Source organism: Lampetra fluviatilis, chromosome 15 (genome assembly GCF_964198595.1).
Source record: "Lampetra fluviatilis chromosome 15, kcLamFluv1.1, whole genome shotgun sequence".
Taxonomy (NCBI): Eukaryota; Metazoa; Chordata; class Hyperoartia; order Petromyzontiformes; family Petromyzontidae; genus Lampetra; species Lampetra fluviatilis.
The window spans coordinates 6098074-6126016 of NC_136289.1; the positions used below are offsets into that span (position 1 = coordinate 6098074).

The 27943-nt window shown below is 56.1% G+C and overlaps 1 protein-coding gene across 7 annotated transcripts in view; it reads left to right on the top strand.

Annotated features, from left to right (window-relative positions):
• PDGFRA (platelet derived growth factor receptor alpha) overlaps window positions 1–27943 on the top strand; it is a 61257-nt gene that overhangs the window by 26724 nt on the left and 6590 nt on the right. For 3 of the 7 annotated variants that reach the window (XM_078862996.1, XM_078862995.1, XM_078862998.1), the window contains 15 exons: window positions 13141–13230; window positions 13763–14201; window positions 15649–15918; window positions 17350–17477; window positions 19530–19713; window positions 20962–21157; window positions 21742–21857; window positions 22270–22399; window positions 23216–23577; window positions 24182–24276; window positions 24685–24817; window positions 25390–25494; window positions 26752–26862; window positions 27044–27197; window positions 27681–27826. In XM_078862996.1, the coding sequence (XP_078719122.1) occupies window positions 13159–13230; window positions 13763–14201; window positions 15649–15918; window positions 17350–17477; window positions 19530–19713; window positions 20962–21157; window positions 21742–21857; window positions 22270–22399; window positions 23216–23577; window positions 24182–24276; window positions 24685–24817; window positions 25390–25494; window positions 26752–26862; window positions 27044–27197; window positions 27681–27826 (2641 nt within the window). In that variant the 5' untranslated portion in view covers window positions 13141–13158. Of the gene's footprint in view, window positions 1–13140; window positions 13232–13762; window positions 14202–15648; window positions 15919–17349; window positions 17478–19529; window positions 19714–20961; window positions 21158–21741; window positions 21858–22269; window positions 22400–23215; window positions 23578–24181; window positions 24277–24684; window positions 24818–25389; window positions 25495–26751; window positions 26863–27043; window positions 27198–27680; window positions 27827–27943 lie in introns of all 7 variants that reach the window. The other 4 variants (XM_078862999.1, XM_078863001.1, XM_078863000.1 and 1 more) reach the window with 3 other exon arrangements.

Here is a 27943-nt window from a genome sequence, read left to right on the forward strand (position 1 = left end):
GTCGAGTGGAATGTGGCCAACTCTGGCCGCATTTCTAGACGTCAAGCCATGCTCGGAGCATCTGGCTCCGCAAACTTTTTCGCCAGGGACTATGCACCGTGCGCGTACTCTGTGTGCGTGTTCGCTGAACTGCTTTCGTAGCCAACCGTGCTGTGATCGGAGATGCGGGGGAAGGACAACAGCTCTAAGCGCTCTTCGTCGTCACACGCTTGATTCTAGCCAGGGCTAGACTGGCGTCATTGGAGCATGGGGTTATTGGCGTAAGGCACTACCACTAGAGGTACGCCTGTCCATGATAATAATAATATATTATTATGGTACCCAATATTAATTCCGATCGTCTTGCGATGGTAAAATAATGAAGGGGAGATGGATGTGGCGTGGACATTTTTATTTTGAAACGTGCGTTTAGAGGATTTGGCTTCGATAAATGTCCACACGTTGATAAGCCGCTTCGCTGAGAGGTGATTTGTGGGCAGGTCGCTTCTGAAAAAGAGCTACATAGCTGAGTGGGTCATACCTGGTCAAATAAAAACTAGTTTAGTTCGTTTTAGTTTCAGTTAAATTCTTGGAACAGCGTTTGGGATAAAAAAAAAAGGCAACGCTGGTTCTGTGGAAATGTACAGCAGCCAAAAACTCTAGACGCGTGATGTTGATTTTAAATGTGGAGGGAGAAACCGGAGGATCTGGAGAAAAATCCACGCGACCACGGGGAAAGAGAGAGACGCAAAACTCCATATATACAGCAGGCGTCAGGATCGGGATCGAATCCACGACCTCCTGTATACCAGGCGAGGTAGTTAACATCTCCTAGCCACCGTGATGATGATGATGATGAGAGAGAGACACACAAACTCCAAATATACAGCAGCCATGTATCGTCAGGGGTCTGAATCGAACCTACGACCTCCTGTACACCAGGCGAGGTAGTTAACATCTCCTAGCCACCGTGTTGATGATGATGAGAGAGAGACACACAAACTCCAAATATACAGCAGCCATACATCGTCAGGGGTCTGAATCGAACCCACGACCTCCTGTACACCAGGCGAGGTAGTTAACATCTCCTAGCCACAGTGTTAGCCGGATGATGGCAAAGCTGTGATTCATGATACGTTGAACCAACGTATCGGGTAGGTCTTCATCCATCAGCGGATCGATCACGGCTGCTGCCGATGATGATCATATCGGTTGCATTCGTGAAATTGCCAATAAGAGATAATGAGCGGCCTTTTTTTTTTCAAGGAGGGTACCATTGCCTCTGGGGATCTGTCGGGCAAAACATTCTTGACGCAATGGTATTATCGTAGGCAATAGCGAGCAGTTGGTGTAGAGAAAAAATCACGCCATGCGTGTGAGTGCCAATGCTGGGGGAGGGGGGGGGAGTTGGGGGGTGGCTGGCTCTGCGTGCCCACAAGATGCGCCCGAATCAAATCGACATCTGTGTTGTTCAAGTCGGAGGGGTGAGTCAGGAGAGGTGACGCGGCATCTGGATGAGCTGACGCGCGCCCCTCGCCCCCGGACCGCGGCCCGGACGAGCAGCGACTCGTGGAGATGAGCGCACGTGACGTCAGATGATGTTGTTGTTGCTGCTGCTGCTGCTGCTGTTGTTATCTCCGACGAATGACCGTCGTCTGCGTTGGCTGTTATTGCTCCGTCGGTATCAAACAGAGGCGGACGACAATCACACGCCTGCCTACGTTGGTGTTGTTGGTTGGGAAAGCGGTGGTGGGTGGGGGGGAGGAAGGGGGAGACAGCACGGAGCTCAGGATCGTTTCAGATCTCACTCGCTCGCCACTGGTGTTCGGCCGTGGTCGGGAATCGAACATCTGCTCACTGGGTTGACGGGGCCGTGCGAGGAGCACTGGGCCAAGCCGTGGTGCCCCCCCCTCCCTCCCTCCACGCTCCCCACCCAATAATATTGAGCAGTGGAAACATTCTTACTCAAGGCTGTCAAACATTGGCAAAGTTTTATTTTGCCACGGGAATCACGGTCTCGTGCAGCAACGTTGATAGCCAACGTTGGTATCCAAAGCAGCTGATATCCAACCTTGGATATCCAAAGTTGATGTTCAACGCCTCTTCCATCAGCTGCCCGAGCCACTTACGCAGAGGCAAAGGCGCATGCCACGTCCCTTGGCGGGCACGCTACTCGGTTCAACTTCGAAACGTTTCACTTCCTTGCGACAAACAACAACAAACAACGATTAAAAACAACAACGCGTTTCAGATTTGGAAGCTTTTTCATTTCGACGTCCGCGGTCGCCTCGCGCCCCCTGACGGCGGAGCGAAGTTCGCGCGCCACGTGTTGGTGGCATGCGACGTTGGCCAGGCAAATTGGGGAAACTTTTCTCTGCCAAGGGCCATTTGGATATTTATAACAACATCATTCGCGGGCCATACAACATTATCAACTTAAAAATTAGCTGTTATATGTGGTCAAACATGTAATTTTACTCACCCCTAATGTGATGGCTGGAACTGCTTCTATTTGACGAGGCGTGTGATGTTAGCTGGTGTTGATGGTGTTGCTGCTGCTCGCAACTGCTTTTCCAGGTTTGCTCCTCGATTTATTGAATTTCGAGTCCCGCCTGCGGTTGCCTTGGCAGGGCCAGAGACCCAAATGATTTCGGGGGCCTCGTACGGCCCGCGGGCCGGACGTTCCCCACCCCTGGTTTAAAGCGTCCCGAGAAAAATCCGAAAGCTGTAACCGCAGTGGGGGTTTTTTTATGATTCTGATTTTCAAATATATATCATTAAAGCTGTAAGCAAAGGCCCTCGACCGTATGTGTAGCTTATTTTGGGCCCTCTAGAGATTCTTCTAGAACATCGTCAGAATTTACATATAGGGTTCGTCACGACCGTGAGCGTTTGTGTATGTAGACGTCAGACACGTGGTATAATGTGTTGTTGAAAATCACGAATGTTAAATTTATTCAAATGCAAATATGGAAATAGCCCGGGTTAAGTCCCCCTCCCCCTTTTTTATGTCGTTTCGCAAATACGTCGTCGCTTTATTGTTCACACCGCCACCTGATTAGCGTCGTCCCGCCCTGTCTCGTTATCCGTCGCCTCCACCCGCCCACCTACACTGCTGCCCTGTACAGTCGCTTCAATTTTACGTCGTTTCGATATGCGTCGTCGCACATTTCAGGAACGCATCCCCCCACCCGCCCCACACCCCCCCCCCCCCCCACGACGTATTACTGTAGTGTCGATAAATAGTTTGTAGTACTTCCCCCGCCATGGTAATGTGGAATTTCCACCACTGGTTTGGACGGAAACGCCTCTCCTTTGCTAGTTATAAAAAACAAAAAAAACGTCCATTATTTACTCAAGCATAGTGTCCCCGAGTCTCAAGACTCGTTCGCAAGAGGGTCCTGCGTGCGAGATGTTAGGCCAATTCTTTGTTGTTGTTGTTGTTCAGATCCATGTTGTTGTATTGTTTGTTGTTGTTGTTTGTTGTTGTTCAGATCCATGTTGTTGTATTTTAGTTTTCTGTTATTGCTTCGTTTCGGATGAAACCCAAGCACCAGTCGTTGTACTCTACCGCGCTCCCCTGGGCATGGCGAAGTATGGCCACACACACACACACACATGTATACACACACACACGCGCGCGTACACACACACACGTGTATGTGTGTATATATAAAATCTCCCACGGCCCTTCGCGGTTGAAAGAAGAACGCGCCGCTCTGTAACTCGCGTCCCTTTGAGCCGCCGTGGAAGCAGCAGCAGCAGCAGGAGCAGGAGAAGAAGAAGCAGAGGCGACTTGGGGCTCGTGACGCGAGCGATGAGTGAGCCCGTAGAACCTTCAAGACGAGTCGAGTTTGACGGGACGGTCCGCGAACGATGACAAACGCGGCCGTCGGCCGTCGGAGACGTGTTTGCTAAACCGTTTCAGAGAATGAAAAGTCGCCGCAACCCTTTGAAGGCGCGCGTAAAGGAAGGAAAATAAAAAATTTAAACAAAAAATAAACCACAGAGAGAAACACGGGGGGGGGGGGGGGCACAGACGAGGTTTTTCGCCGCTGACGCGAGGCAGGGAGGCAGAGCCCCTTTCGCGGGGCGATGTCGGTTGCCGGAACACCTTTGACGGGTCAGCCGTGGCCAGAAACAACGCCCGACCGCCTTTGTCTCCCCGGCGCCGATGTTTTGGCTGTGACCCCCCTCACCCCACTGCCCACGCTCGCCGCCTGCGATTAGCACGGGTTGGCTACGTACGGCGCGAAAGAAGTTCGCGACATTATATTTTTTCTACTTTTTGTTTTACCAAGTAAGGTCCACTGAGCTACGTAGCCGCTTTTCAGAAGCGACACGTCCCACCGCAAACTCCAAATACACAGCAGCAGGCGTCAGGGTCGGGATCGAACCCACGACCTCCTGTACGCCAGGCGAGGTAGTTAAAATCTCCTAGCCACCGTGATGATGATGAGAGAGAGACACTGCAAACTACAAATATACAGCAGCAGGCGTCAGGGTCGGGATCGAACCCACGACCTCCTGTACACCGGGCGAGGTAGTTAACATCGCGTCACCGCACACAACGCACTGCTTCCGGGTACTCGTTTTAGGTCGAGTCGACCTAGGGGAGGCCCAGGACCGGTTCGTATATTCGCCCACTGACGTTGGCTCCTCTGAGAGCGCAATGGCGACGTTGGGTGCAGGGAGGGGCCTATAGGGGCAGCACGCGGCTCTTCAAGGGCCGCTTTGTGACGTCATTCATTAAAGGACCGCCCCCGCCGTCGTCGTCATCGTCGTCGCCATCGTCGCCTCGTGCTCACCACGTGCACAACCGTGGCTCTTGAAACATTGCGGTGGTTTTAGTTTTTGTTTACTGTTGTTGTTGTTGTTTTGTACCGAATTCGCAACAACAACAACAACAAAGTCGCCTCTCCCTGGCTATTTCGGTTGCCCCCCCCCCCCTTGCGCTTCTCTCCGCCAACGCGTGCGGCAAATCGGCAAGGAGCCCCCCACCCACTCAAGGGTGGGGGGGGGGGGCCCACGGGGACTCGGTGAGTCTCTCCTCGGGGCTAAACAAGCGAGACAGAGATGTGAGAGAGATGTGGGAGAGCGTGAGAGAGCGTGAGAGAGAGTGTGAGAGAGGCGTGAGAGAGAGTGATAGAAAGACGTGTGAGAGTGAGAGAGAGCGTGAGAGAGAGAGCGCGTGAGAGAGCGTGAGAGAGAGAGCGCGTGAGAGAGAGAGCACGTGAGAAAGCGTGAGAGAGAGGCGTGAGAGCGTGAGAGAGCGTGAGAGAGAGTGTGAGAGAGGCGTGAGAGAGAGTGATAGAAAGACGTGTGAGAGTGAGAGAGAGCGTGAGAGAGCGTGAGAGAGAGAGCGCGTGAGAGAGAGTGATAGAAAGACGTGTGAGAGTGAGAGAGAGCGTGAGAGAGAGAGCGCGTGAGAGAGCGTGAGAGAGAGAGCGCGTGAGAGAGAGAGCGCGTGAGAAAGCGTGAGAGAGAGGCGTGAGAGCGTGAGAGAGCGTGAGAGAGGCGTGAGAGAGAGTGATAGAAAGACGTGTGAGAGTGAGAGAGAGCGTGAGAGAGAGAGCGCGTGAGAAAGCGTGAGAGAGAGGCGTGAGAGAAAGTGAGAGAGAGAGCGCGTGAGAGAGAGAGCGCGTGAGAAAGCGTGAGAGAGAGGCGTGAGAGCGTGAGAGAGCGTGAGAGAAAGAGTGAGAGAGGCGTGAGAGAGATGTGATAGAAAGACGTGTGAGAGTGAGAGAGAGATGGGAGAGAGGGGTGCTGGGGGAGCGGTTGAGTACCGGGGGGCTGTGGCGTGTGGGGGGGGCCCTAGGGCGTAGAACCATCGGGGCCGCTGCCCGTGACGCCACACTGGGGGGTGGGGGGAGGGGGGTGGGGGTGGGGGGGGGGCAGAGTTCGCTCGTTGTGACGTCAGTGGCATTTTTGGGATTCGAGTCCCACGGGAAGGCGCCCGGATTCGGAACAATTTTGGAAAACGCGCGGAGGAGGAGGCTGAGATCTGGGGAGACCACGATGCGTGTGTGTGTGTATGTGTGTGTGTACGTGTGTGTGTGTGTGTACGTGTGTGTGTGTACGTGTGTGTGTGTGTGTACGTGTGTGTGTACGTGTGTGTGTGTACGTGTGTGTGTGTGTGTACGTGTGTGTGTACGTGTGTGTGTGTGTGTACGTGTGTGTGTACGTGTGTGTGTGTACGTGTGTGTGTGTGTACGTGTGTGTGTACGTGTGTGTGTGTACGTGTGTGTGTGTACGTGTGTGTACGTGTGTGTGTGTGTACGTGTGTGTGTGTGTACGTGTGTGTGTACTTGTGTGTGTGTGTATACGTGTGTGTGTGTACGTGTGTGTGTACGTGTGTGTGTGTACGTGTGTGTGTGTACGTGTGTGTACGTGTGTGTGTGTACGTGTGTGTACGTGTGTGTGTACGTGTGTGTGTGTGTACTTGTGTGTGTGTGTGTGTACGTGTGTGTGTGTGTGTGTACGTGTGTGTGTACGTGTGTGTGTGTGTACGTGTGTGTGTACGTGTGTGTGTACGTGTGTGGGTGTGTGCAGGTGTGTGTACGTGTGTGTGTGTACGTGTGTGTGTAAGTGTGTGTGTGTGTAGGTGTGTGTACGTGTGTGTGTGTGTAGGTGTGTGTACGTGTGTGTGTGTGTACGTGTGTGTACGTGTGTGTGTGTGTGTGTACGTGTGTGTGTACGTGTGTGTGTGTGTATGTGTGTGTACGTGTGTGTGTACGTGTGTGTGTGTATGTGTGTGTGTGTACGTGTGTGTGTGTACGTGTGTTTATGTGTACGTGTGTGTGTGTCTGCGCTACGAACCCGGCGACCCGAGTTCTTTCCCGCTCATGACCAACACCAGTGACGATTATCTGAACCGGTCCTGGGCCTCCCCTAGGTCGACTGAGCCTCAAATGAGTACTTGGTACGGTGCGTACACATCGCCACTAGGGAGACAAAGGCGGCCGGGCGTGGTGCTGTCCACCCACCCCCTCGTGTGCCGTGCCGGCCTTTACAGGTGCTACTCGCTAACAGCACTTGCCCCCACAGTCTGTTAAGGCTCTACGGGGGATCTTTATCTCTGTCTGTGTGTTGGGGTCGTATTAGTCGGCGACGTGATGTGAAACGAAGAATGCTGCTCGCGAGACGTGACTCAGATGCAGTCGTCACACTGGATATTCCAGTCGGATGATGATGATGATGATGGTGATATTACGTTGAGCGCTCGTAATTACAGCGGTGTCTTTCGTCTGGCTCTCCGAGCCGCTCTCCGTTTGACGGTGACATCTGAGAATCCTCAAGGAGTTTGCCTCCGTCTGGCTCCGTGAGCCTCGGGCGCTTACTCCTTTATGCCCCAATAATCCCGCAGAGGTGACGTCGTCTGCGCGTGTGCCCAACTCAATTCGCACCCTGCGAGATGCGGCGAGCTCGGTCGGACCTTGCATCGCGCAAGGCAACCAACGTCACTCGCCAGCTCCTGTCCACGCCTAATCGCGCCGTGCGTAGAACTTCTTTCGCGCCGTACGTAGCGAACCGTCGCTCGTCGTAGGGTGCGCCGGGAAGGACAGGAAGGAACCGTCGCGAAACGTTCAGCCTCGACGCCGAGAATCAGAGAGGCGCTCTGAGCACGGCGAGGCCTTCATCCGGCAGTAGGTAGACCACGGGCGATGACGGTGGTGGTCAGACTCGAGTTAGGGTTGAGTTTATTTTGGTGTTGGGGGAGATGGTGGGGGGGGGAGGTTAAGTATCAAATTGTAAAAGCGATGAGTTAGTCTGAGCTGCTTCCTCGAAGGCTGCAACAAGACTCATCCCCCTGCGATGGAGCGAGGGAGCGAACGAGCGAGTGAATGAGTGAATGAGCGAGCGAGTGAATGAGTCACCCTGCTGGAACGTTCTCTGCCTCTGCAGTGCCACGTGGACCGCGAGCAGCGCCTCTGACCGACCGAATCCCACGCGCAGCCGTTCGCAGAAAGTCCGGCCGGGCGCAGCGTGGTGGACGTGTGTGTGCGCGCGTGTGTGTGTGAGTGTGTGTGAGTGTGTGTGAGTGTGTGAGTGCGCGTGTGTGTGTGAGTGTGTGTGAGTGCGCGTGTGTGTGTGTGAGTGTGTGCTTGTGTGTGCGTGTTTGTGAGTGCGCGCGTGTGTGTGTGCGCGCGTGTGTGTGCGTGCGTGTGTGAGTGCGCGCGTGTGTGTGAGTGTGTGCTTGTGTGTGTGTGCGTGCGTGAGTGCGCGTGTGTGTGTGAGTGTGTGCGCGTGTGTGTGTGTGAGTGCGCGTGTGTGTGTGCGCGCGTGTGTGTGTGGGGAGCGGTAGTGAAGCGGTTAGCGCGCTGGGCTATGAACCCAGCGATACGAGTTCGATTCCCGCTCACGGCCAACACCCAGTGACGATTATCTGAACCGGTCCTGGGCCTCCCCTAGGTCGACTCAGCCTCAAATGAGTACCTGGTGCGGTGTGTAAACATCGCCACTGGAGAGACAAAGGCGGTCGGGCGTGGTGCTGACCACCCACCCCCTCGTGTGCCGTGCCGGCCTTTATAGGCGCTAACAGCACTTGCCCCCACAGTCTGTTAAGGCTATACGGGGGATCTTTGTTTGTGTGCGCGCGTGGCTCCCGGTGGCCCGGCGCTTTGTTGGGAGACGGTGGGTGGGGACGGAGGGTTGGTGGATCACGCAGAGATCTGCGAAAATTCCACCAAAACTCAAGCAAACTGCCTCTCGAGGTTGCGCCGTGGTGCTGATGGTGGTGGTGGCCGGGGGTAGAGCGAGAACGAATTTATTGAATCCATCCGTGCGGTGTTTTATTGATGTGTGTTGCCCTCCCCCCCCCCCCCCCCCCGGGATGAGTTTGTGGGGTTTTCTACGGACTCCTCCCACATGGGCGCATTGGGATCTGCGGATGGAATTCGAATTTACAAATGTAAATTATTTCTCATTATTGAACTCTCATCGATCGGAATGGCCAGCAATCCCAACGTAGTAAGAACTTTCATGAAGGAGAAGGAAACAAACCTCTAGCCAGCTTTTTGCCGGGTCAAAATAAGGCGCGGTGTTGATATGATCAGTGGCGTCGATTAAATTGATCACTGATATAAAACAATCGATAACGATTGCTCTAAATGGAATTATAATTGTCATATGTGGTCAGAGACAAGCGCACACGTTGAATATGTCGTGCTGTGTGTATGTACCTAGCCTGGCACAGGCGCTGTGTAAACCTCACTGGTGGTGGTGGTTGTTGTGTTGGCGTGACAGGCAGTACGTGTGTCACTCCGTACCATCAACAGAGCGGTGTCAGTCCATGGCGCATCTGGCAGCGTTTGTATCCACGTGTCACCAAGTGTTTACGAGTGCACTTGCGTCAATTTGCATCTCTGCTTTGAAGAAGGTCTGTTTCACAAAACGTCGCCTATTATAGGTTCAAAAAAAAAATTGCCTTCAAAGGCCACTGCAGAGTTAATGACGAATACGTTGATTTTTTTTGTTGTTCTGTTATTTGTGCTCGGGCACGACTCACCGCCACCGCAGCGTGGCACCTGTTTGGTCCTTAATAGGTGCTCGCTAACAGCCGTTGTTCCCCACCACGGGCTCGCCACGGCAACACGCGGCATTTCTCTCTTCTCTCTCTCTCGTCTTCTGCGGACCATACGACCGGCGGATAGCTTTGCTCACGTGTCCGTGAAACAGCTGCGAACCATCAGCCAAACGCTCGTCTCCTCCGAAGCCGACCTCTTTAATTTGAATGCCTCTGCTTGGCTCGTCTCGCGTATAAACAACGCACGCCTGCTGTCAAAATATTTCTCTTTTTAGGGGAGGGGGGGATTAATTAAGAACCCAGGGACACATACACACACAACACAATATCCTGATCTCCGGTCGGCATCATCGTCACCCTACCCCCTGCCACACCGCACACACACGTACGCGCACTCTCTCACAGGGGAGGTCCTGGCAGGTGTTTTATTGAAGTTGTTTACAGCAAGACACGGGGGGGGGATGACGCTCCCTGCGTGTTTGTATGTGTGTGCTGTCATCTCGTGTGCCGCGCCGCGCACGGCTTTCGTAGGGGTTGCTACTCGCCACGGAGAGCGCTGAGGCCGCCAACAAGTCTGTTGAGGTTGGACGGGAGTGTATTTGTGGTCGCGTCTACGTGTGTGTCCACATTTTGCCGATACCTCTGGAACGGATTTGAACTGGTAAGCCTTAGAAATGAGACCAAACTTGGAGTGAGTGTCAATGCGTGAGCGTCGCGCGTTCTCGTGGGTGTTTGGTCGGTCTTTATAATTCTAGATTTGAAGCATTCGTGACTGCAAGGATTCATATTGTTAGGTTTTTTCGGTAAAGTCACGTAGGTAAAACATTTACTTTTATTAATTTTAATGTTTTACCTACGTGACTTTACCGAAAAAACCTAAGAATACGGTCTTTATAAATTTACCAAAAATATATTTTAAAGATTTTTTGTAAACGGTTGAAAATTGTGCAACCAATGTTTTGCGAGTCACGGTGTTAAATTGCATCTCCCTCCACACATCTCTCGAGTTTAACCTTTGATTTAGAGAGGGACGCCGCGATGGCTAGATGTTAACTACCTCGCCTGGTACACAGGAGGTCCTAGAGATCGATCCCGACCATGACGCCTGCTGTATATTTGGAGTTTGCGGTGTCTCTCTCTCATCATCATCACGGTGGCTATGATATGTTAACTACCTCGCCTGGTGTGCAGGAGGTCCTAGAATTCGATCCCGACCCTGACGCCTGCTGCTGTATATTTGGAGTTTGCGGTGTCTCTCTCTCATCATCATCACGGTGGCTAGGAGATGTTAACTACCTCGCCTGGTGTGCAGGAGGTCGTGGGTTGCATCCCGACCCTGACGCCTGCTGTATATTTGAGTTTGCGGTGTCTCTCTCTCATCATCATCACGGTGGCTAGGAGATGTTAACTACCTCGCCTGGTGTGCAAGAGGTCGTGGGTTCGATCCCGACCCTGACGCCTGCTGCTGTATATTTGAGTTTGCGGTGTCTCTCTCTCATCATCATCACGGTGGCTAGGAGATGTTAACTACCTCGCCTCGTGTGCAGGAGGTCGTGGGTTGCATCCCGACCCTGACGCCTGCTGTATATTTGAAGTTTGCGGTGTCTCTCTCTCATCATCATCACGGTGGCTAGGAGATGTTAACTACCTCGCCTGGTGTGCAGGAGGTCCTAGAATTCGATCCCGACCCTGACGCCTGCTGCTGTATATTTGGAGTTTGCGGTGTCTCTCTCTCATCATCATCACGGTGGCTAGGAGATGTTAACTACCTCGCCTGGTGTGCAAGAGGTCGTGGGTTCGATCCCGACCCTGACGCCTGCTGCTGTATATTTGAGTGTGCGGTGTCTCTCTACCATTGTGGTCACGTGGATTTTTCTGCGGTTTTCCCCTCCACATTTAGAAACAACATTCACGCGTTCAGAGTATTTGGCTGCTGTACATTTACACGATGATAAGCCACTTCGTTGAGCGATCATTTGTGGCCAGGTCGTTTCTTAAGAAGAGCTACATAGCTCAGTGGGGGCCTTACCTGGTAAAATAATAAAAAATAGTTCGAGTTTAATTTGTGTGTGGTCGTTTCGTGATATTTTATGTTCGCTTGCGTTAACGGATGTAAAGAGATGTTTGGAAGACACATCGATTGTGTTGAATGTTTAATCCATCTTGTGATGATTAATTTGCAATCAAATTATCTGCACTTGCATATTCTTGCATATTTAACATAAAAAAAACTACTTTGAAGTTTATTTGAACTATTGTATTTAACACATAAAGCAATCATGCGGGATCATATTATCAATAAACTCATATGCAGAGCTTAATCCACTGCTGGATAACGGCCTCCCCACACCGTGTCCAGTCATGTTTGACCATACTTCACCACGCTGGTCAGTGCTGGTTGGTGAAGGCGGGGGGGGGGGAGGCCTGGGCCAGGAAACGATTCAGATGCCAGTCGCCACTGACGATAGCCGTGGCATCTCATGGCGAGGTACGGTGCGAAGGAAGTTCAACATTCATCATCATTCACTTCAAACTCCGCCTGTCAGCTCCAAGCGCGGTGCTCATCCACAGGTCCCATGCACGGTGCGTGATCGCCCTCTGGTTGACAGATTCGGTATTGCACGTGGGGGGGGATGGCTTAATAATTATGAATGAATGACCCTGCAATGCAGACGAACACACTTGGATTTGTATACACGGAGAGAAATGCCGCGGTTAACGAAGCCTCTTGGGAACGAAGTTTCTAACAATTAAGTGCCGTGACGGAACGCATCAACTTCGTTAACCGAGGTATTGCTGTACATTTCTATTTTTTAAAAACTAATTTAGATTCGACAATTACACAGTGGCCCTTAAATATAATAGGCGGCGTTTAATTTTGTATTTTTCTCATTTATGTTCTGTCTCGTTTGTATTGCTTTGTTCTCTCCCTGGTCGGCGCCACGACGGCTAGGAGATGTTAACTCCCTCTCCTGGTGTACAGGAGGTCGTGGGTTCGATCTCGACCCAACGCCTGCTGCTGTATATTTAGAGTTTGCGTGTCTCTCTCTCATCATCATCACGGTGGCTAGGAGATGTTAACTACCTCGCCTGGTGTACAGGAGGTCGTGGGTTCGATCTCGACCCAACGCCTGCTGCTGTATATTTAGAGTTTGCGTGTCTCTCTCTCATCATCATCACGGTGGCTAGGAGCTGTTAACTCCCTCGCCTGGTATACAGGAGGCCGTGGGTTCGATCCCGACCCTGACGCCTGTTGTGCATTTGGAGTTTGCGGTGTCTCTCTCTCCCCGTGGTCGCGTGGATTTTTCTCCGGGTCCTCCGTTTTCCCCTCCACGTGTATAATCGACATCACGCGTTTAGAGTGGTTTTGGCTGTTGTAATTTCCACGTGATGAGCCACTTCATTGAGCTGTCACATGTGGCCAGGTCGCTTCTGAAAACACAACCACATATCTCAGTGGGGCCTTACCTGCTAAAAAATAAAATCGTTTCAATAAAAAAGCAACTGAGTTGAGTTTAAATCAGCCTGACACACGCTCAACTGGTACGAATCGATGAATGTGTCTCCTCCCCGATGACCACAATGACGGTGGTGGTGGTGGTGCTGTGCGTGTCTTGGCGTTCGTCTCCCTACAGGCAGAAGGGGCCGTCTCGATGGCCATGGCGGTCGCATGGGCCCCACTGTTCATCTTTGGCCTCATCAGGGCAGCCCACGGTGAACACACCGGTGAGTTGTCGCGGGGATTGAGTTGGGGGGGTGGCTTTTATTCATTTGTTTTAACGAAGTTGCCGAGCAATGGGCCACGCGTTCTGGTTGCTAGCAACAAACGGCACTTGTTTGTGATCGAAGTTGTAAGAGTCCAGGGGGGTGGGGGGGGGGGGCGGTTAACAACGCGGGTCTCCCGACTGAGCGACGTCGTGAAGAGTTTGGAGGTGTACCCCTTTGGTTCTTTCGGTAAAGTTACGTAGGTGGAAATAAAAATTATTAAAAAAAAAAACAATGAAAATCACCCCCACTACCCCTCCCCCCCCCCTTTATCTCTCCCCCCCTGTAACCCCTCCCCCCCACTACCTCTCCCCCCCTCTACCCCTCCCCCCCACTACCCCTCCCCTCAACTACCCCTCCCCGCTACCCTCCCCCCCCTCTACCCCTCCCCCCACTGCCCCTCCCCCCCGCTACCCCTCCCCCCCACTGCCCCTCCCCCCCGCTACCCCTCCCCTCAACTGCCCCTCCCCTCAACTACCCCCCCCCCCCCCGGCAGTGTTCGGCATGGGGGACCCTCCCGCGCTGTCCCCCTACCCGGAGCTGCACCACGCCGCGTCGCACGCGCTGCTGGTGCCGGGCGAGCGCTTCGAGCTGCGCTGCTCCGGCGAGACGCGCCTCACCTGGCGGCACCCGGCGGCGGCGCACGTGGCCGTGGTGGACTCGCGCGGCGAGGGCGAGGGCGCCGCCTCCACCTCCTCCACCTCCTCCTCGTCCTCGTCGACGCACGTGAGCACGCTGGTGATCGAGAGCGCGTCGATCGAGCACGCTGGGATCTACGTGTGCGTGTTCAGCGACGAGGGCGACTACGGCGAGGAGGGCGGCCACGGCGACGACGGCGACGACGCGGCGCTGGGGGACGAGGAGGACTACGGCCACGGCAAGGAGGAGGACGAGCTCAACGGGGCCTCCTCGCTGCAGATCTACGTGCGAGGTGCGTGTGTGCGCGTGCGTCTGTGTGTGCGTGTGTGTGTCTGTGTGCGCGCGTGTTTGTATGTGCGTGTGTCTGTGTGTGTCTGCATGCGTCTGTGTGCGCGTCTGTGTGTGCGTGTGTCACTGTGTGTCTCCGTGTGTGTCTCTCTGTGTGCGTGTGTCTGTGTGTGTGTCTGCATGTGTCTGCGCGTGCGTGGGGAGCGGTGGTGTAGTGGTTAGCGCTACGCTGCGCTATGAACCTGGCCACCCGGGTTCGATTCCTGCTCACGGCCAACACAAGTGACGATTATCTGAACCGGTCCTGGGCCTCCCCTAGGTCGACTCAGCCTCAAATGAGTACCTGGTGCGGTGTGTAAACATCGCCACTAGGGAGACAAAGGCGGTCGGGCGTGGTGCTGGCCCACCCACCCCCTCGTGTACCGTTCCAGCCTTCATAGGTGCTCGCTAACAGCACTTGCTCCTACAGTCTGTTAAGGCTACACGGGGGATCTTTGTCTTTGTGTGCGATCTCGTGTTTACTCATTTTCAGTTGGGGGGGGGGTGGCCACCTTCGCCGATGAGACATGATCAGTGTGAGGGCCGCCACGGTGGCTAGAAGATGTTAACCGCCTCGCCCGGCACGCAGGAGGTCGTGGGTTCGATCCCGACCCTGACGCCCGCTGTGGGCCTTGCCTGGTAAAATATAAATGAGTTTAGTTTGAATCCAATGGAGTTTGACAGCATGATGGGGTGTGTCACATTCGTGCATTGATGGGGGGGGGGGGGGGCACGCATCAGGTGCGCGCTAAAGGCCACGAGGAGCCGCTATTGGCCCCCGGGCCTTGCGATGAAGAAGACCGCCTTAGACAGAGAGAGAGAGAGGACCACGCGGCGTTAATGACGGCGTCCCAGCTCTCGGGAAAAGGCCAGCGGGCCAAGCAGTGGAACGCACGGGGCGAGCGCCTGAGAGACGGAGCGGTGGAATCGATTCGCGCGCAGATGAGAGCTGGCGGCGGCTTGAGTCGGAGGCCTTCATCCAGAAGTGGATTGAACGTGACGACGACCGTGACGACGACTACCATGACGGCAATGAGAAAGACGATGACGACGATGATGACGACGATGATGATGACGATGATGACGACGATGACAACGACGATGATGACAATGACGACGATGATGACAATGACGACGATGACGATGACAACGATGATGACAATGACGACGATGACGATGACGACGATGATGACGATGACGACGATGATGACGATGACGACAATGACGACAATGACGACAATGACGACGATGATAACGACAACGACAAAGACGGCGACGACGACGAGGACCGCGAGAAACCGCCGCGCTCCAACGCGCTCCGCGTCCCCGCGTCGCGCAGACCCCCCCCCCCCCCCCCGAAGCGCCTCTTCGTCACGCTCCGTGCGTCCGTGCGCACGTGCCGCCCCGCGCAGACCCGGAGCACCTGTTCGCGCCGGTGTCGGGCTACGACCACGTGATCCCCGTGAACGAGGGCGAGGAGGCGCTGATCCCCTGCGTGGCGGGCGACCCGCTGACCCGCGTGACGCTGGTGGCGGCCGAGCGGCCCGCCGTGGCCCTGCCCGCCACCTACCTGCCCCTGCGCGGAGTCAGCGCACACCTCAAGGGCGGCAACTACCGGTGCCACGCCACGCTGGGGGAGCGCTCCGAGATGACGCCCGAGTACAACGTCATCGAGATCCCCGGTGAGTTGGGAAGGGGGGCAGGGAGCGGCGTCCCTTCAGCGTCCCGCTCGCGTCAACCCCGAGGGGAGCGCATCCATCCCTCCGTCTCTTTGATTTGGGTATCAGCATTCACCCAAGTCGACTAGGCCTTGAACGAGTAACTTGGTGCGGCGAGTGGACGTCAGCAAGCAGGGAGGCCGCAACCGCCGACTTCACAGGTGCTGCTACTCTCCAACAGCACTTTCCCCAACAGTCTGTTAAGGCTACACGGGGGATCTTTGTCTTTGTGGAGGGCGGGCGGGCGGAGGCGGTGGGGTAGCTACGAACCCGGTGGCAACCCGAGTTCGATTCCCACTCACGGCCACCGTGAGTGGGAATCTCCCCGAGGTGGTCTCGGCCTTGACCGAGTGCCTGGCGCGGTGTGCGGTGAAGCATCACCACTGGGGAGTGGCCGGGCGTGGCGTGACTCCCCCCTCACCGCCCCATCAAACGCGTGTCCAGGCGGGAGGAGTGGCAGAAACACACACACGCACGGGCGGTGTGCGCGTGCGTGTTGAACTTCTTTCGCGCCGTACGTAGCCAACCGTGCCGATTCGGAGGTGCCGGGGAAGGACAACAAACGACACACAAACAGCAGTTCCAAAGAAATGAGTTTTCAATCAAAATTTAAAAGTGCACAGCTCCGGTGGCTTTCTAATGTCGGAAGGGAAGAGCGTTCTAGACGGCCGCGGAAGCGCGTCTGAAAGCGCCGCGCGGCGATGCGGTGACCACCGTTTTCGTTCGACGGTTCGCCAAACGACGCCGCTACTGCGAGGATGGCCGGAGTTCGTGTGATGGTTTATCAGAATCACAACTCATGTATTTATCCTGGAGGAATCCGACGAGCTATGAAGCTCTTTTTCACAGATGTCCAGTTCCGGGCGGGTAATGACGTTACAACAACAAACAGTACGAAAACACGATAGTAGTGCAAAGTCTAAAAAAAGTAAACGAATCACCCACTAGGTTATTAACTTACGTGGCTTATCATGTGGAAATTTACAGCGGCAAAATGATCCCAACGCGGGGTTCCTCGTGTCTAAGGCTCAGGCCTACGCGAGTCTCTGTGCGATGTTCTCAAGTTCGTGTGTCCGTGCGTGCGTCCGTGCGTCTGTCCGTGTGTCTGTCCGTGCGTCTGTCCGTGTGTCTGTCCGTGTGTCTGTCCGTGTGTCTGTCCATGCGTGCGTCCGTGTGTCTGTCCGTGTGTGTTTCCATGCGTGCGTCCGTGTGTCTGTCCGTGTGTCTGTCCATGCGTGCGTCCGTGTGTCTGTCCGTGTGTCTGTCCATGCGTGCGTCCGTGTGTCTGTCCGTGTGTCTGTCCGTGCGTCTGTCCCGTGCGTCTGTCCGTGCGTGCATCCGTGTGTCTGTCCGTGCGTCTGTCCCGTGTGTGCGTGCGTCCCCGTGTCCCGCCAGTGTCGCGGCTGAACCCGACGCTGGAGGCGTCGAGCGTGAAGGTGATGAGCGGAGACTCCTTCAACATCACGTGCTCCGTGCGCGGCAACGGCATCGTCAACTTCGACTGGGAGTACCCCGGCAAACACGTGAGCAGCCGCTCGCACGCCCGGCAAACGTTGGACGGACGTTGGGGGCTCGACGTTGAACCAATGTTAGCGTCAACGTTGGGTCAACGTTTGTGGGCTGAACGCGGAACGAACGTTGGCCCCAACGGCGTTCCGTGTTCACCGTTCGAAGGCGCGCACGACCTCACGCGGACATTAACACGAATGTTTGCCAACGGTGGGAGCTGTGGGATTTGAACCGGCGGTAATCTCCCCCCGCCCCCCCCCCCGCCTTCGCCGACACGCGCACGAACCAGCGTGGTGAAGTACGGTCAAACGACCCCGATGACCGGTAACGGCACGGGGGGGGGGGGGGGGGGGCCTCCATCCGGCGGTGGATGCGTAAACATGCGTTACAATACCACAGTGACGGTTGTCTGAACCGGTCCTGGGCCTCCCCTAGGTCGACTCAGCATCAAATGAGTACCCGGTGCGGTGTGTAAACATCGCCACCGGGGAGACAAAGGCGGCCGGGCGTGGTGCTGGTCACCCACCCCCTCGTGTGCCACAGTGCCGTCCTCCATGGGCGCTACTAGCTAACAGCACTTGCCCCAACGGTCTGTTGAGGCTGTACGGGGGACCTTTGTCTTTGTGCACGTACAGTGTAAGCATGTGCAGCGATTATTTATAATCGCTGCGTTTACGTTGAATTTGTTTGTGCGCTGGTGCCCCTCTCGTGATTTACGCGGCAATTAAATGTAATCGCCTCGCTCATAATTCCGCCTCTGTATCGGCCGCTTATTTGTTTTACGCAATTCATATCGAGCTCCGCCGGAGGACGAAGGGGGGGTGCGGCGACGCGGGGTGCATCATCGAGAGGCCCGTTCGTTGTTTTGTGAAAACACAATCGAGGAAACGCTCCACGCGTGGAGGGAAGGGGCCCAGACCGCGTGGCAGCGTCACAGGGCCACCGGCGTTAGCCGCGGCCGGGAATCGAACTCGGGTGGCCGGGTTTATGGCGCGGTGAGGCAAAAAAAAACAGCCGCGTCGCCCGTGCACGTGATGGTCGTACCCACCATACGTAAGCCGACCGATCAGCGCGGTGCAACATGTTAATTCTAGATGTGAAGCTTTCGTGACTGCAAGGATTCATACTCTTAGGTTCTTGATGCAGCAATTTTGCTGTGACGGTTTCACCTGAAGACGGAAGCTTGTGTTGCCTCCGAAACGTCGTGATTTAAGTTATTTGTTTTCTTTTTTTAACCTACGTGACTTTACCGAAAAAAACAAAGAGTAAGTTCAACATATTACATGAGAAAGTTTGGCTGGCTGGCTGGCTGGCTGGAGTGACAGACAGACGGATGGAAGGTCACGTCCCAAGGATGTGCGGGCTGCTAGCTTCCATAGGATCATCGGCACATCGGGATCTACGGATGAAATGCGCCTTCCAGATGAAAAGTTATACTATTACTATCCAATTATTATCATGACGACTATCATTAAACGGGTTTAGGATATTAATGAGTGAGAAAACAGGAAGTTGTTATTAACGTAGAGCTGTCGCCGGCTGGATTATTGCGTTCAGAGTATTTGGCCGCGTTAAATGTCCACGTGACGATGAGCCCCTTCGTTGAGCTAACGCAGTGGCCAGGAGCTCAGTGGGGGCCTTACCTGGTGACATAAACAACGACGTTTGTTTTAGTTTAGTTCACATCGCGCTACCTCGCGGGGTGGCGGCCGAATCGTGGAAGAGTCCGTCATCCAGCAGTGGATGGACAATGTCTGTACATGTGCCCGTGTCGTGATGTTGAACTTCGTTTGCGCCGGATGTGGCCAACCGTGTAAATCAGAGGTGTGGGGGAAAGGACAAGAAACGAAACACAAAAAGCAGTTCGCAAGAAATGAGTTTGTAAATCTAGATGATGATTTAAAAGCGCATCGCTCTATCGGAAGGAGGAGCTTTCCAGACGGCCGCAGATGCGCATGCGGTGAAACATCACCCAAATGCCACGACCCTGACTCATGTTTGTTGTTGTGTGGTTGTCGTTGTTGTTGTCACGTGGTGGTGGTGGTGGTGGTCGTGGCGGCGAGCAGTGGCCGAACGTGAGCGCGCCGCAGACGCTGGTGAGCGACGGCGTGCGTGCCGACGGCGAGACGGAGATTGCGAGCACGCTCACCTTCACGGCGGTGACGAGCGCACAGTCAGGCTCCTTCCGCTGCTCCGTGGAGAACTCGCAGGGCACGAGCAGCGAGGAGAAGCTGCACATCGACGTGCTGGGTGCGCTGCGCTCACACGCGCACTCACGCACACTCACACGCACTCACCCACACACGCGCACTCACACTCACACTCACGCACACTCACCCACCCGCACTCACTCACCCACCCGCACATACTCACTCACCCACCCACGCTCACTCACCCACACTCACTCACACCCACTCACTCACCCACCCGCACTCACTCACCCACCCGCACATACTCACTCACCCACCCGCACTCACTCATCCACGCACACTCACTCACCCACACTCACTCACTCACCCACCCACACACACCCACCCACCCACTCGCACTCACTCACACTCACTCACACTCACTCACCCACCCACACACACACTCGCACTCACGCACACTCGCTCACCCACACTCACTCACCCACCCGCACTCACTCACCCATGCACACTCACTCACCCACACTCACTCACACTCACTCACTCACCCACACTCACTCACTCACCCACCCACACACACCCACTCGCACTCACCCACACTCACTCACACTCACTCACTCACCCACCCACACTCACTCACTCACTCACTCACGCACACTCACTCACCCACACTCACCCACTCACACTCACTCACTCACTCACTCGCACTCACTCGCACTCACCCACACTCACTCACTCAACCACCCACACTCACCCACACTCACTCACCCACCCACACTCACCCACCCGCACTCACTCACCTGCACTCACCCACCCTCACTCACCCACCCACACTCACCCACACTCACTCACCCACACTCACTCACTCACTCATTCACCCACCCGCACTCACCCACCCGCACTCACCCACCCGCGCTCACCCACCCGCACCCACCCACACTCACCCACCTGCGCACACACCTGCACACACCTTCACACTAACCCACCCACACTCACCCACCTGCACTCACCCACACTCACCCACACGCACTCACTCACCCGCACTCACCTTCACACTAACCCACCCACGCACACAGACAAAGATCCCTCGTATAACCTTAACAAACTATCGAGGCTGTTGGTGACCAGCACCACGCCCGACCGCCTTTGTCTCCCCAGTGACAATGTTTTCCCGCACCACACCAGGTCCTCATTTAAGGCTGAGTCGACATAGGGGAGGCCCAGGACCCGTTCAGATAATCGCCACCGTGGCGTTGGCCGTGAGCGGGAATCGAACCCGGCTCGCCGGCTTGGTAGCGTCGCGCTCACCCGCGTCCTGCGTGCGTGTGCGTGCGTGCTCGTGCGCTGGCAGAGCGTGGCTACGTGCGCCTGCACACGCTGGTGTCGCGCGTGGAGCGAGCTCGCGCGGGCGAGGTGCGCCGCTTCGCCGTGGCCGTGGAGGCCTTCCCGGCGCCCGCGGCCGCCTGGTACAAGGACGGGCGGCGCCTGCACGGGGGCCTGGGGGAGGCCGACGTCACCCTCGACGTGCACGACCTCAAGCGCGGCCGGTGAGGGTCGCGATTCACGACGAGGCGGTGGCAAAAGGGGCCCCCGCGCAGCTCGGAAAACGGTTGGAGAACCGCCGTTTGTGATCCGATGAACGTTCGGCTTGAAATGTTTTTTGACAAAAGTGAAGTCTCCAGGGTGTGACGCGGGGTGTGACGCGGGGTGTGACCCGGGGTGTGACCCGGGGTGTGACGCGGGGTGTGACGTGGGGTGTGACGCGGGGTGTGACGCGGGGTGTGACGCGGGGTGTGATGTGGGGTGTGACCCAGGTGTGACCCAGGTGTGACGCGGGGTGTGACGCGGGGTGTGACCCCAGGTGTGACCCCAGGTGTGACGCGGGGTGTGACGCGGGGTGTGACCCAGGTGTGACCCAGGTGTGACGTGGGGTGTGACGTGGGGTGTGACGCGGGGTGTGACGCGGGTGTGACGCGAGGTGTGACCCAGGTGTGACCCCAAGTGTAACGCGGGGTGTGACGCAGGTGTAACCCGGGGTGTGACGCGGGGTGTGACGTGGGGTATGACCCCAGGGTATGACCCCAGGGTATGACGCGGGGTGTGACGCGGGGTGTGACGCGGGCTCTCCCAGGTACGAGAGCGTGCTCACGCTGGTGCGCACCAAGGAGGAGGACAGCGGCGAGTACACGCTGAGCGTGGGGAACGCCCACGACGCGGCCAACCACAGCTTCAGCCTCTACGTGTTCGGTGAGGCGCACACGCCGCTCGCCGTGGCGACAGGGGGGGGGGGACGTGGGGGGGACGTGGGGGGGCGGCGGGGGGGGGGGGACGTTGGGGCGTCGGGGGGAGGACGTGGGGGGGAGACGTGGGGGGCGAAGCGTGGGGTAGGACGTGGGGGGGGCGTGGGGGGGAGCGTGGGGGGGGGGGACGTGGTGGGTAGGACGTGGGGGGGGGGGACAGGGGGCAGCCTGAGCCGGGCCTAATAAGATCTGAGAGAGACTTTCAAACGACCTCGCCTGGTCACAACCGGCACCATTATTTACCGTGGAGGAACACGACGAGTGTCACGCGGCCGCGGTCCGGCGCTCGCTGCCAGGGCCCCCCCCCCCTTCACACTCCGCTGCTGGATGGATGCCTCCGTGCGTTCTGCCGCGCGCAGTCCCCGCGACGATCAAGGAGCTGTCGGACGCCCACGGAGTGAACGACACGGAGACCCACGTGGTGACCTGCGTCGCCGAGGGTCTGCCCGTGCCCGAGATCACGTGGTACACCTGCTCCGACCTCAGGAGGTGAACGTCTACGCGGGCGCGTTCTGTCTGCTGCCGGATGAGGGTCTCTATTGCCGCGTAGGCCCGCAGGAGCCTATAACGCCTGTACTTAATTTGGAGCTTTCGTGACTGCATGAATGACTCTTTGGTTCTTTCGGTAAAGTCACGTATAAAGAGAAAGTAATAAATTAAATACTAGCATACGACGTTTCGATTGCAACACAAGCAATCGTCATCAGGTATAAATGAAATAGAAACACAAATCTAGTATACTTAGAAATGTAATGTAATACAACAGAGAGTCGGATAACATAACAGTCAACACTGTTATGTTATCCGACTCGAAACGTCGTGTGCTAGTATTTAATGTATTACTTTCTCTTTATACGTGACTTTACCGAAAGAACCAAAGACCTGTAACGCCTGTTGCGCACGGTGGTCACCCATTGGAGCGCTGTGCGGGCACGAAACCTGCTTAGCTTCCGAGATCTGCCAATGTCGGGCGCACTTATCTCACAGGAGCCTCCTAACCCTTCATCCAGCAGTGGATTAACGATGGCTGATGACGACTGGGAAGTGCGCACCGTTGTTCGTGATCTCGGTACAAATTTTGTTCAGTTCGAAGGTGGCGACCCTGACCCAACTTGACCTCAGTCTCTGTCTCCCTCTGTCCCTCCATCTCTGTCTCACTCTCCATCTCTCTATTTCTCCCTCTGTCTCCGTCTCACTCTCCACCTACCTCTCTGTCTCTCCCTCCGTCTCCCTGTCTATGTTTCCCTCCTTCTCTCCGTCTCTGTATCCCCGTCCCCATCTTCCGCCCTCCCCTTCCCCTCTCAGCTGTAACGAGCGCTGGGCCTGGCAGCTGCTCAACAGCACCGGCGGCACGACCGGCACCAGCGGCGCCGGCGGCGGCGGCACGGAGGTGGAGACCCACGCCATCGTTGGGAGTCTCACCTCGTCATCGTCGTCGTCGTCCGACGGGCCGGGCCCGGCCGCGGAGTTCCGCAGGGTGCGCGTGTCCAGCACGCTCACGTTCCCGCGCCTCGACCGCTCCACGGCCGTGCGCTGCGACGCCACCAACGCGTTCACGCGCGCCAGCGGCAGCCTGCGGCACGGCGGCGACGACGACGACGACGACGAGGAGGAGGACGCGGAGCCCCTGCACAGCGCGGCGCAGGTCGTCAAGCTCGTCAAGAACGGTGAGCTCCCCACGCCACCCCCGACCACGGGGAGAGACAGACACGCAAACTCCCAAATATACATACTCTTAGTTTTTTCGGTAAAGTCACGTAGGTAAAAAAATGAAATTAAAATTATTTTTATTATTTTATTTTTTATTAATTTTAATTTCATTTTTTTACCTATGTAACTTTACCGAAAAAACTAAGAGTATGGATCCTTGCAGTCACGAAAGTCCCAAATATACAGCATCAGGCGTCAGGGTCACGATCGAACCCACCACCTCCTGCACACCAGGCGAGGTAGTCAACATCTCCTAGCCACCGTGGTGATGATGGTGGAACCCATCACCTCCTGCACACCAGGCGAGGTAGTCAACATCTCCTAGCCACCGTGGTGATGATGGTGGAACCCGCGACCTCCTGCACACCAGGCGAGGTAGTCAACATCTCCTAGCCACCGTGGTGATGATGGTGGAACCCGCGACCTCCTGCACACCAGGCGAGGTAATCAACATCTCCTAGCCACCGTGGCGGCCTCCCCTGCTTTAAGACCGCAGCGTTTTAAGCGCTGCGTGGGCGCGACCGCAATTACAAAACGTCGCCTCTCTCTACCCTTTGGCAGATTCTCACTCCAAGCTCAAGGTGATGGCGGCCATCTTGGTGCTGCTGGTGGTCGTCATCGTCTCTCTCATCGTGCTCGTCGTCGTCTGGAAGCAGGTGAGCGTCGTCCCCTCCTCGCCGACGACGCACAACGGCCTGCCGCCGCTGTCTTGCGGACACGCGCACACGTACTCTCGCGATGGTTTAGCTGGTGTATGGACGTGCGTATGTTGAGATTCGTTTGCTCCGTACATGGCCCACCGTGCTCATCGGAGGTGCGGTGGTGATGATGAAGCTGCCGATGATGGCGTTAGTGATGGCGATGTTGATGATGATTATAATATTTACAATAATGAAGCTGAAGATGAAGCTGATGATGATGACGCTTACAACGATGTAAATGAAGCTGCTGGTGATGGTGACGGTGTTAATGATGATGATGATGTTGATGACGACGATGATGTGGATGTTGATGATGATGATGACGCTGACGCCGACGATTGGTGGGGCCTTGCTGGCTTGCAGAAGCCGCGCTACGAGGTGCGCTGGAAGGTGATCGAGTCCATCAGCCCCGACGGGCACGAGTACGTGTACGTGGACCCCACGCAGCTCCCCTACGACTCCCGCTGGGAGCTCTCGCGGGACTCCCTCCAGCTCGGTGAGCCAGCGGCGGCGTAGCGGTGCGCATGCCGCGGCCACTAACCGCGCCATTGGCCACTAACCGCGCCATGGCCACTAACCGCACCATGGCCACTAACCGCACCATGGCCACTAACCGCGCCATGGCCACTAACCGCGCCATTGGCCACTAACCGCGCCATGGCCACTAACCGCACCATGGCCACTAACCGCACCATGGCCACTAACCGCACCATGGCCACTAACCGCGCCATGGCCACTAACCGCGCCATGGCCACTAACCGGCCCGCGTTCCAGCTGGCACTCCGCGTGGCCGAGCGGCCACGGCCGACTGAGCCTGGGCCCTCCTCCTCTAGACCGACTCGGCCCCTAAAAGTTGAGCGCCGGGGTCGCCCCGGCGTGTCAACGCCGAGGCTGCGAACGACTCGGGCGGTCGCACGTGGCGCTGGTGCCTCCATCGCCGCCACCGCCGCTTGCCCTCGCGTCCGCTGCAGCCACGCTAGGCGCTCGCTAACGCTGCGTGGGCCGCTGACTGGGCTGACGGTGTTGCCATGCGCTGACTGTGCACCCCCCACCACCCCCTGCCACCAGGCCGGATCCTGGGCTCGGGGGCGTTTGGGAAGGTGGTGGAGGCCACGGCTCGCGGGATGAGCCACTCGCAGACCTACATGAAGGTGGCGGTCAAGATGCTGAAACGTACGTACCACCGCCGTCGTCGCCGTCGTCGTCATCGATACATCATCACCATCATCACCGTCGTCATTGTCGTCATCATCGACACATCTTCATTACCATCATCACCGTCGTCATCATCGATACATCATCACCATCATTCTCTTCACTGCCAATTCCATCATCGTCATCAGAAACTATTAAGAATATATATATTTGACCAGGTTATAGCCGTGCAGCTCTTTTTTCAGAAGTGACCTGGCCACAAACAATAACTCGGCGGAGTGGCTTATCATCATGGAGAAATGTATTGCAAATAAATGCTCGATTCTCACGTTGATGTGGAGGGAAAAACAAAAGTACTGGGAGAAAAATCCACGTGACCACGGGGAGAGAGAGAAAGATACACGCAAACTCCAAATATAAAGCAGCAGGCGTCAGGGTCGGGATTGAACCCACCACCTCCTGTACACCAGGCGAGGTAGTTAACATCTCCTTGCCACCGTGATGATGATGAGAGAGAGAGACACGCAAACTCCAAATATACAGCAGCAGGCGTCAAGTTCTGGATCGAACCCACGACCCCTTGTATACCAGGCGAGGTAGTTAACATCTCGCCACCGTGGCGCCCAAACAGCATCGCCGTTGGGCGAGGAGGAGGAGCCAGGGCGTGAGATTCGTGAGAACGATGAAGGCGGTGGTGAAGGAGTGACAAGGAAGCGACTGACCTGACAGCGAGAGTGCAGCATTGAGTTGGGCGAGTAGAGAAATCAGCCTTTTGGCGTCCTCTGGTCTAACACTGTTTGAGACTAGGCTCTAAAGAAAGTTGTCTCTGGTGTGGACCAATCAGTTTTAAAGACAATGCATCATCATATACTACCAGAGCATACTTTTGGTTTGCATGTTCACCAACAAGTACGTGCGGTTAAATTCAGCCACGATTCCTTGCAAAAGGTTTCTGTTTGGTGTTTTAACATCTTAACACCTCCTGTTTTATTGCCAAAAAGGGTGAAACCAATTCTTGTAATTTGATACTGGCAAGGTAGGTCCCATGATGACGAGAGAAATAAGCGTGGGACCGTTCCGATTCACGCCGAGCCTCGCGGAACACGCTCGGCCCGGCTCCGCTCTTGGCGATTGCTCGTGCGCCGTTCATCCTGGAACTCTCTCCGTGTCGCTCTCCGCTGACGATCCACAAACACTTTCCTGCCGAGGCAGTGTCGCATGCTTGATAACGGCTAATGTGTCTGTGCTGCTGCTGCTGCTGTTGCATGCTCACAGCCACGGCGCGCACGAGCGAGAAGCAGGCGCTCATGTCGGAGCTGAAGATCATGAGCCACCTGGGACCTCACCTCAACATCGTCAACCTCCTCGGGGCCTGCACGAAAGGAGGTGGGCGCCGCACGAAGACGCGTCCGACTCGATCACCACGCGATACTCGATACTCGATACGTGCGTCCGCTGGAGTGCCACGAGAATCGGTTATAATTCGCCGGTGGTGAAGACTAACTGTGGAGTGGGAACCAACCCAACAGGTTCCTAAGCGCCAGGCGGTGTTTGCGTGTCACGCCAGGGCCCATCTACATCATCACCGAGTACTGTTGCCACGGCGACCTGGTCAACTACCTCCACCGCAAGCGCGACCGCTTCCTCTACGGCTCGGCCAGCAAGGACAAGTTTGACGGAGACATCTTCAGCCTCAACAGCAGTGGGGAGAACACGCGCAGGTGAGCGCACACTCACTCGCTCGCCCAATCGCACGCTCACTCAGCCACTCACTCGACCAATCACACAGTCACGCTCTCGACCAACCGCACGCTCGCTCACCTGCTCGCTCGCTCGACGAATTGCACGCTCGCTCGCCCGCCCGCTCACTCCCTCGACCAATCGCACACTCGCTCACCTGTTCGCTCGCTCGAGCAATCGCACGTTCGCTCACCCGCTCGCTCGCTCGACCAATCGCACACTCGCTCGTTCACCCCCTCACTCTCTCGACCAATCGCACGTTCGCTCAACCGCTCACTCCTTCGACCAATCGCACACTCGCTCGTCCGCTGTTTGCTTGCTGTAACTCTTTGCTAGCTGTGGAAGGCGCAACACGAATTGACGTTATTGCATAATTAATATCAAGCGGTGGAACGCCGCAGGGCTCCGAGTAAACGCTCGGCACCTTCCCCCTTGACGCGGCCGCCCCTCGTGCCGCCCCGCAGCTACGTGCTGCTGTCGTTCGAGGAAGAGGGCGCCTACATGGACATGAAGACGGTGGACATGGGCCAGTACGTCCCCATGACGGAGAGCGGGCAGCCACACTCCTACTACTCGCACCCGCCCTCACACCGCCGCCTCACCATGGATGGTACGTGGGGGGGGGGGGGGAGGGCGGTGGTGGTGGTGGCGCTCACATGGCCCAGGAGGGAGCGATGTTATTGGTGGAGGAGGGAGTGATGTTATTGGTGGAGGGAGCGATCTTATT